At 38.7% G+C, this 10,313-nt stretch overlaps 1 protein-coding gene across 1 annotated transcript; it reads right to left on the bottom strand.

Annotated features, from left to right (window-relative positions):
* Positions 1-4,578: 4,578 nt before the first annotated feature.
* LOC127846253 (uncharacterized) lies at positions 4,579-6,662 on the bottom strand. Its single transcript, XM_052377423.1, has 2 exons — positions 6,504-6,662; positions 4,579-5,644 (listed from the first exon to the last, which is right to left on the bottom strand). Exon 2 carries the CDS (start codon positions 5,407-5,409, stop codon positions 4,579-4,581), a length of 831 nt encoding a protein of 276 aa, XP_052233383.1. The 5' UTR covers positions 5,410-5,644; positions 6,504-6,662.
* Positions 6,663-10,313: the final 3,651 nt, after the last annotated feature.

Below are 10,313 nucleotides of genomic sequence, written 5' to 3'. Positions count from 1 at the left end.
AAAAGCTATTATTTCCGCCGAAACGAGATAACACTTCATCGTGGGTGTCTGATGTGGGGAAATAGGGTTATCATTCCCATTAAACTAAGAACGCGTGTGCTCGATCTGTTACATGCTAGCCATCCGGGAATTGTAAAGATGAAAGGACCAGCTCGGAGCTATGTCTGGTGGCCGGGGATTGATGCTTACATTGAAAGTATGGTCAAACGTTGTAATGGTTGCGCAATTCAACAGAATTTACCAGCGCATGTCCAATTACATCCGTGGGAATGGCCAAGCTCTAGCTGGGAGCGGATACACGTTGATTTCGCAGGCCCGTTTCTAGGACGAATGTTCTTAGTCATGGTTGATGCTCACTCTAAGTGGCCTGAGGTCATTGAAATGAATACAACGAACACAGAAAGAACAATTCAAGTCATGCGAACCGTATTTGCAAGATATGGGTTACCGAAACAAATTGTTTCTGACAATGGAAGTTCGTTTACATCTGAAAGCTTCCAACTGTTCATGAAAAGAAACGGAATTCTCCATATAAGGACTGCGGTCGCTAAGCCATCCACAAATGGTCTTGTGGGGCGCTTCAATGCTTCTTTCAAATCAAGCATTCGCGCAATGAACAGCGAAACGGATGACCTTAACCAGAAACTGAATTGCTTTTTGCATACATATCGTAACACGCCGCATTCTACAACCGGCGAAACACCAGCAAAATTGTTCTTAGGTCGTGATTTGCGAAGTAGGTTAGATTTGCTTAAACCTGATACTAAGCAGCACGTGAATGACCGACAAATGAAAATGTCAGTTCCGGACAGAAATAAATTTCGCGAACTAGATTTAGGTCAGAGTGTCCTTGCCCGAGATTTTAGGCCTAACTCTAAGGAAAAATGGATAAAGGGCACTATTGTTTTACGCGACGGACCACTTATGTACAAAGTGGACATCGGTAATACAGTGTGGAGAAGGCACATTGATCAGCTTCGCGCTACGGACGTGCAAAACGCTCCAAATGAAAATGACACAATTCCATTACCGTGCGAACCGCTATCTGTTACCGATACTCCGTGTCATAGCCAATTAATGTCAGACCACCCGGTACTAATTGAGAACAAAGATAAAAATGATAATGATTCTCAAAATGATCCTCTGGTTTCAAATGAGCAATTAACTAAGGAGCGTCGGTATCCATTGAGAAACAGGCGACAGCCTGAACGACTGTCTTATCAGTAGTAATTTGTAACTAATTGATAGATTAATCGAGACTTACCTTAGGAAGTCGATGGTTGATCGTAATTTCATCTACTGTAAATCCCCTTAAGAGCTCAACACGAGAGATGACGCAGCTTTCGCAACAGAGATAATCAGGCTTCAGAGTAAGCAAGGTTTTACGTAAAAACCTTGCAAACAAATTTTTAGAAAATAAACATTAATAATATGGGCGGGTGTCCATTAGACTGGGCGGGCGTGTTGAGCTCTTAAGGGGATTTACAGTAGATGAAATTACGATCAACCATCGACTTCCTAAGGTAAGTCTCGATTAATCTATCAATTTCATCTACTGTATAACCCCTTAATGAGCCCCACACGAGATTTTAGAGAATTTTCTATAAATTTGTAGGAAATATTGGAGGCAAAGAAATAATACAAACATTGTTGCATATAGATATGTATGTCCGTTTATTTACACGTCTACCTCATTTGTTCAGCACAGCAGATTGAAAATAAGTGGTGTTATGTACTATTTCCCGTTAATAGAATCTGGCAAATGTCTTTGCATTTGTCCACCCGGCTGCTGTCATAATTTGATCTAGTGCAACCCCTCCTTTGCTAGCTTTGGAAGTTGCTGCTGATATAGTGCTATGGGGTTTGTACTGTTTGTCAATACCGGCTGAGGTTAATACTTTCTTTATCCAGTTGCTAATTGTGGATTTGGAAACATGTTTGAAAGGACTAACTGTACTTATGACTAAATAATCATCTTGTCTTAACGATTCGGTTATATCGAGGTATTTACACATTGTTTCCACAATACAAATGTCCCTTACCCCCTCATATCTATGAAGAACAATGGGCCTCAAATGTGTCCCTGGTCTGGATTGTTTTAACAATTGTTTAGGTGATATGACGATTGTTTGCTTGTCTGCACTGATTTGAATATCAGTAGTTTTAAGGGAGTGTAGAGTTTGGCATCTCTGTCCAGTGACTAGTAAGAAAAGCATGCATAATTTGTGGGATAAAAATGCAAGGTTATCAGTTTTCAGTGAATGTAAAAAATCAAGAACAATATTAACATCCCATATGCATTGATAACGTGGGAAAGCTGGTCGTGTATTGAAACAGCCTCTCATAAATCTTGATAAAATGTCATCATCATGAATGTTTATATTGCCAAACAGTTTTAAGAATGTACTAAGTGCGCTTCGTGCTGTATTTAACGCACTATAACTTAGACCTTGTTTGAATAAAGATGTCAGAAAATTAATAACATGCTTTAGATTGGGTTTAATGGGATTCTTCGATTGTCCACTGTAGTTAATCCATTTCTTAATATATCCGTCATATTGTCTCTTTGTAGTTTCTCTCCACGATCCGAGGATAATGTCTCTAGCTTGTTTTGAAATTCCTTTGTTTTTGAGCGATTTCCTGATAAGCGAAAAAGTCCTAGTCTCATTTTGGGAAGTGGATACATTTTGTTTGGTTTGTGTGGAAGTGTCAGAATAGATTGCGGAAGTGGAAGTAGATGGCATGATCCGCTGATCAACTGTAATAGACTGGGCCACCATGGCTGTGTTGGCCAAATTGGGCCCACTAAAACGGCTTCTGTCCTGTCTTCCACCACTTTCTGTTGCACCTTTAATATTAAACTGAAAGGAGGGAACATATAAAACACACATGATTTCCATTCGAAAGTAAACGCGTCTATTTGATGTGCTTTATGATCTGGAAACCTTGAAACGTAAAGATCCAATTTGTTGTTGAGCTTAGAAGCAAACAGATCCACCTGCATGTTATTGTGAATATTCATGATTTTCTTGAATACATCATCATTCAATGACCACTCAGTATCATCATTAATTGTTCTAGATATCTCATCAGCTTGATGATTTTCCGTTCCAGGCACGTGTGCCACTGACAAATACAATTTCTTTTCTAAGCACCACAGCCATAACTTTCTTGCTAAGTTATGTAGTTCATCAGTTCGACCACCAAAATTTTTTAAGTATGCTACACTATTCGTGTTGTCCATGTAGAGTTTGAGATGTTTGTTCGTTTCATTTTTACAGAACGCCATAACCGTAAGTTGGCATGCCTTTAATTCTAAAATATTTATGTGCATACTTCGTTCCCCTGCGGACCATATGCCCCCTGTTTTTTGGCCGTTTGTTTTGTTATATCCACCCCAGCCTGTTTTTGAAACGTCACTGTATATGATAATATCTGGTGGACCATGATAAATCTTTTTGTATGAGGATTCAATATTGTTTATCCACCATTGTAACGAAGGGTGTATTGATTTGGGAATGTTCATATAACTGTTGAAATTGCCGTTGTGCTTCGAAAGCGCGTGTTCTTTTATTTTTTCTAATGGTCTGATAAATAGTGTTGCATATTCAACCCCCGGAGTGGCCGCCACTAATTTACCGATAAGCTTGGCAAACTCCCTTATTGTTGTCCTCTTTTTTGTTACCATGGCTTGACACTTGTGTCGAATTTCTTCCTTACGGGTCATGGTTAGTGTTACAGTCATGGTAATAGAACATAATACAAATCCTAAAAATGATAATTGTTGACATGGTTGTAATACTGATTTTTCTATATTGATAGTAAGGCCTAGACGGTCAAATAATGTTATTGTGTCTATAATATTTTTCTCACATTTAAGTTTTGTCTCTCCTTGTAAGCATGAGTCGTCAATATATGCTGTACTGACATAACCTTTTGATCTTAAATAAGCATATGCAGGTTTTAATACTTTAGAAAATACTCTTGGGCTGCTTGATAAGCCCATGACTAAGGCACAGAATTGAAATTTTCTACCATCAAACACAAACCTCAGCATGTGTCTGTGTTCTTTCGATACTTCAATGGAATAGAATGCATCAGCTAGATCAACAGAACCCAACCAACAATTTTGTCTCATGTTTGCCACCGCCGTAGCTAATGTTTCCATTTTAAAGTGAATTTTGTTTGTATAGTCTATATTAAATGGTTTCAAATTAAAAATAATCCTGATTTTGTCATTTGATTTTGGTCTATAAAAGATGTTTGATATAAATTCGCCGTCATATGGTCTATTTTCGATTTCTTCAATTATACCAGTTTTCAAGAACATGTCTATTTCCCTTTGAATGCTTTGTTTTTTCCTCTCATTAAATTGGTATGGCATAGGTGGATTTTCTTGAATAGGTGAACTGTTTACTTCTAGCTTGTAACCTCTTATTGTATTTAAAATCCAATTATCGCTTGTTAGTATTTCCCATTCTTTAATTGCTAATTTCGTTTTACCTGCTATTAAATTTTCTTTGGTATTTTGTAAAAAACATGTGCGTTGACTAAAGTTTATATTTAGGTCACCTACGTTTATTTCTGTTTGGGGTGCATCTTGAAATTTCCCCTGCGTTTGTGCTGGTATGCGTGGTTGTTTCTTCTGAATTGATTTGCTCCCGGATTCCACCTGTGCTGATTTGGGCGCTGGCCTAAAAATGGCTTCCGTTGAGTTGGAGCGTAGCGCATGTTGACGATTTGTTTGGCTCCTTCGGTGGTTTTAATAGCTTCTCGAATCTTTTCGAACAGCTTTTCTGCTGAGGAGTCCAAATTTCCTAGATGTCTATAGCGGGGTTGCAATTCCTTTTTTAGTTTCTCTCTTCTGTAATTGGTCGTCTTCTGTATCCCATTGGTTGCCAATTTGAATGCGTCCGATAACAGCTGTTTCAGTACTTTATCTTTGGATGTTTGAATCCTCTCAAGTGCCTTTATGATTGGTACCGCTACTTGTGCAAGCGTGCTGTGAGACTTTTGCAGGATAAAGTCTGAATGTCTTGGAGACTGTTTTAATTGTCTCCACAGAAATTCATCAACCTTGGGGACTTGAAGGAACTCGATGTTTACTGGCCGTTGATGTCTGTTCAGAATCTCTTTGATTTTTTCTTCTGACTGCTTGTTTTTTATTGCCTTGTTTGTAATCTCAGCGATGTTAGGTGATACGGCCTCACCAGTTTCCGTTGTCTCAGTACAGAATTGCGTTAACTCTGTTATAAGATCGCAATCCTCCTCATCCGAACAGCTTTCCTCATCCAAATAACCCTGCAGTTCGTCTATTTCTGCGTCCATTGGTTCCGATTCCGAATCGGAACTTTCGGCAACTGTAACCGCAGGTGCTTGTAACTGTTTGGACGGCCCCGACTGGCACATATCTGAGTCCGAAATTCGTGACTTTTTTGACGGCCCCGCCTCTTCTTGGTTTTTGCGTTTAATTTCTTTCACGTTTTTTTTTGAAGGTTTTCAATGGTCGATTTCATTTCAACCACTGATCGTGCGATGTCCGCAAATTTACTCATGTTTTTGTTCAGTTCTTGTAAAATTTCTTCCCCTCTTTGCTCAGGGGCCCCTGGAGGGTTATGTCCTGGCTGATCGGACATTGTATGTTCTACAAAATAAAATTAAACCCCGGTATAAATGTTTGCTGCATTTCCCGTTAGGGTGAACATTTAAGTATTATTACCAGCAGTTTGCGGCCAGAATAAAATAATATCCGTTCATACAATCCCTATGGTTATCCCGGATTGTTTAATTGCCATGTTTACAACCGGCCGTTGAACTATCAGTAATTGTAGAACAACCCTCAATGAGTATTCTGCGCGGCGCGTTTCAAAGCCACAAAACAGGATACGTAAAACACGCCATGCGACATGCGACAATTGCAGCGATGTTCTCTGTATCTACTATGCTAGGTAGCGCATACGTAAAATCAAGCTCTATCAATAGCGTGTAACAGCGTAGTTTATATTGACCTACTTTTGAGGACAATATTGTTATCCTGTTGGCGGTAAAGCAGATATTTTTCTGCGTATATTAATATGTTCATACACAAGTTTATATATGCGCAATGTATGTCCGATTGTATGAATATGTTTACGGATGAGAATGTAGGGTTCTCATTGATCTGGATTTTCCAGTATGTATTCGTCCCAGCGTCCGTTACAAATTAATTCGCCATTTTTGGACATAGAGCCGTTCAGGCATACGCAGTGTTACTGCGAGTTAATGAGAATCCACATCCGTATTTTAATTATATAGCGTTTGCATTTTAACTTTGCAATGTGATTTTCACTTGCGTTGCAAATTTTTTGCACTCGCAGTATTAAACTAGGGACACTTATCCCTCCTGTACATCATTTCTGACTAATAAAAACTACATGATTACCCCGTATGTTTTTCGTCTAAAACGTGAAAATTCGCTTGAAAGAACAACGATGAATATAATAAATATTATTATTTCAACTTACCCGTGTGTGTGCTATTTATTGTACGTGAAAATTCCGAATTTACACAGATTGAAAATTTTGTCGCCTGCTCCGCTGCTGATAAGCCTCGTCTCTGATTATCTCTGTTGCGAAAGCTGCGTCATCTCTCGTGTGGGGCTCATTAAGGGGTTATACAGTAGATGAAATCAGATTAATTGCTGCCGTACTTTTCCTCGGACATTTTGGTACTTGTGAATGCTAATGAGCTGTGAGGAATTTATATCATTGTGTAGTAACGATATATAATTATGGATAACTAATGCGTAATTTCACAGTAATTAAATAAGAACACTGACTGAGTTGATATTTGAATAAGAAATGTTATGTTTGAAAATGATTATTCATATTATTTTTTTAAATGCATTATGAATTGATTTTTTATGAATAATTATATGATCAACACATTTAAAAGGGGAGAATTGTTATGTATAATCATCACGTCAGTCATGATAAACCCCGCCTACCATGTTGTTTTGCTGCATGCCTATCGCTGTATCTGTGTAGTATTAAACTAGCCATCAAACAGACCGGTGTTCTCGCGTTGTCTTAAACCCACATACACAACATCTTGATTTTGTGTTCCATTCATTTTTGGTACAACGTTAACCAGTACTTGGTGTCTTTGGGGAAGATCTAAAGATCCCTCCGTCCGTCCGTCCCTACCTCCCTCCCACCGTCCCTCCCTCCCTCCGTTCTTCCCTCCGTCTTTTCCTCCGTTCCTCGCACCGTCCCTCCGTCCGTCCGTCCCTCCCGCCCTCCCTCCCTCCCTCCAAGCTGAACTTTCTGGAATACATGATTCACCGATTGCATTCGGTGTTAGGCTTAATAGGATATTGTAAACACGGTAATAACATTAGTTGTAAATGCGTGTCTTTTTTTCGTATGAACATGCAGATTGTAGTTCGGATTTCTCTTCACTGAACATTGCTACATCCTTTACGCTGTACACAGGCGCAGTAAGTTTGCCAATGTTCTGGGGCATTTCTCCCAAATCAGTCAATGACAAAATTTGAATGTATCATTTCGGGCTTAGAGGCGGTAGATTTCACAAATATTTAATAGCAGAAAGGTCATTAAAGGTTAAAAGCTAGGAAAAAATATTTCAACCTAAAGAGTCAGGGGTATCATATTTGTTGCGTTACATCCCACCGTGGTATTCTACTCATTGTGAGAAATCTATGCAGCTCTGTGTCAAAACTGGCAACGCCCGGTCACATGATTTATATAGACTTTTAAAGAAAAAATATTTTAAAAACTCTGAAACTTGTCACAGTCCTTGATATTTAGTTTGCTATTTAAGAAAGAAGCTTAGCACCCCATTTGGATTACAAAGTGTAATCGTCGTTCAACGTTTGTTTTTGTCATGAACGTTCACAGTAGCCTACTTAACAACGGATCCCCGATCCTTTGGCGACATCCACTTGTTCTACGCTACTTTATCAACAGGAGCAAGAACTGCTGAATAATTACTACAAAAGCAAACTTTGTCAGTTACAAATTTATCATCAATTTTTATGTGTTACAATACGTAAACACATTTTTATGTTCTATCTTTGAACAATTCAAAACATATCAAAGGAACAATACAACAAGATGAATGGAATTTAACGGCAATATGGCGGAATATAATTTACACCATACTTATACTAGTTCTGGCTACCATAACTTTAAATGTCGCTTTTTATGATTTTTGGCTGGCGCGACTTTATACAGGTCTGTCAATACTATATAAACTGTACACTGAAGTTTCTTTAGCTATACTTATACTAGATTAAATAAAACCTCAGCTATAGACTAGCATTACAACTGAGGAATGTCGCGGTAGTACCGCCCTACAGATAGCCTCAAACCCAGCTTTACTATTGATTTTGCTCCTCGTTTATGCAATCATCGCCACCAGATACTGCACCGCATTCTTTGCTATTTCGCAAGAGCTCCGCAACGTGCTCACATTATGTATGCAATTCCTATTACAAAGAACACCTGGCTGGTTTGGAAATACATATAATACACGCGCACTCGCTTAGCCCTCTGAAACCGGCCAAATAAATTCCCGGTACCCAGTACCGTAGATTGTCTAGTGCAACATCTTATACATGCGCAATCGCTAAGGCCACCGCAACCGGTGAAATAAATTCTTGGTACGCCGTACCGTAGATTGTCCAGTGCAACATAAAGTTTAATATTCGCAATGCCACAATAATTCCCAAAGCCAAAAAGAGCTATTCCATGTACGCCTAAGCACACCGTGCCATCAAACGAGTACTAGAACGACCATACCAAACCGAACATAATCTCAAAAGCATTCCTGCCATCCTCACACAGACTAGCAACTACGTGACAGTTGACGACAAAATGCTTAGTTTACCTCCCCCGCACGTATGTATATTATTATATAGTTACATATTTATGCTTGTATGCTTTCGATCCTCAAAGACATTGAAGTTCCGCCTAAATGACATATTGAATGAAGTATCAAACATATAAAATGAATTAAAAATGGCATATAAGTTATGGTGTCAAATCGTCGTCGATCTTAAGAATTAACTTTCGTGGTAAAAAATATTTCAAACGATTACGCGGAAACAAAATAACCTATTAATACACATTCATGTTGTGTCAAGGAGGCACACATCACAGCACTTTCACATGGCACGTTAAGTAGAAGAAACACTTAAACACACTTGATGACACTTCCCAATAATTTCCATTCACCGAAGTCGCGTCACAGCGACATCCTGGATATTGACCTATTTCTGGACGATGGCGATGTATCCATGCCATGGCGCCGCCGCTATCCACGGTTGGAGGCCCTACGATTAAAGTGACGTCTTCCCCATGATTCGTGTACAGTAAGTGAATGTAACCCGAACCTGCGCCATGGATGACAAGATTGACAGCCATTCTGTAATAAATATCTCGGAGGATCTTTCGTACTTAACAAAAATGTTTAAAAAAATTAGCACCTATCTCTGTGGGCGGGTTGGTGGGCATATTCATCCAAAGCTTTTTCGGAAAAGGACGAGATACGCGAACGTATTGGTGACGTCAGACAGTCACTACTGAAATCGATTTCTCACATGTATTATTGTCGTCTTCTTGTATCTTATTTTCGATACGCGATTTAAACCTTTATCTACCGGAGACATGTATTCGCTACTTCAATAATAAGAGATGCATTTTTTATCAATCATTTTTTATTATTGAATCAGATGCATCACATCAGATAGAAGGTTGTTCAAATCTCGCTGCAATGATAAAACTGACCACGGCCAAGATGCCACGTGGTTTTTATAAACTTACATAATAAATATTCTCTGTCACTGCAAGTGTTATGGAATTAACTTTACGTGTGTAACATAATTTAGTGGCCTTCTAATAATCCATTTATGCCTAGTTGACTCTCACATCCTTCTAAATTGGATCAATTTATTTCCAAAATTAGGGATGTCTAGTATATTTATTTCTATATTTAGAATATTTCTTACAGAAATTCCTTTAAGCAAACAGCGCAGGCCCAGATGAGACGCTGTTTGCAAAGTCCTTTTTTCTAGACGCTAGGTATAAATGGGTTAACTGTTTTCCAATAATGCTCATATGGTTAATACTGGCTACGCCCCATTTCAAAAGTGAGCGATCTAGGCCCATCTTAGGCCATTTTGGACCTATTGTTACTGGTTAGTTTTAAGGTACAAACGAAGCTAATATACACCTGGTAGAATATATTATGTAACGAATGTGTTGAATTGAGTCGAATTACTTTCGTATGTTTTAAAATGTTTGTATGAGGAT

The sequence above is a fragment of the Dreissena polymorpha genome, chromosome 9, assembly GCF_020536995.1.
Source record: "Dreissena polymorpha isolate Duluth1 chromosome 9, UMN_Dpol_1.0, whole genome shotgun sequence".
NCBI lineage: Eukaryota > Metazoa > Mollusca > Bivalvia > Myida > Dreissenidae > Dreissena > Dreissena polymorpha.
This window is presented reverse-complemented; position numbering and strand designations above follow the sequence as displayed.

Excerpts from the sequence above, each read along its gene's own strand:
- LOC127846253 (XM_052377423.1), bottom strand. The coding sequence starts at position 5,409 with ATGTGCCAGTCGGGGCCGTCCAAACAGTTACAAGCACCTGCGGTTACA.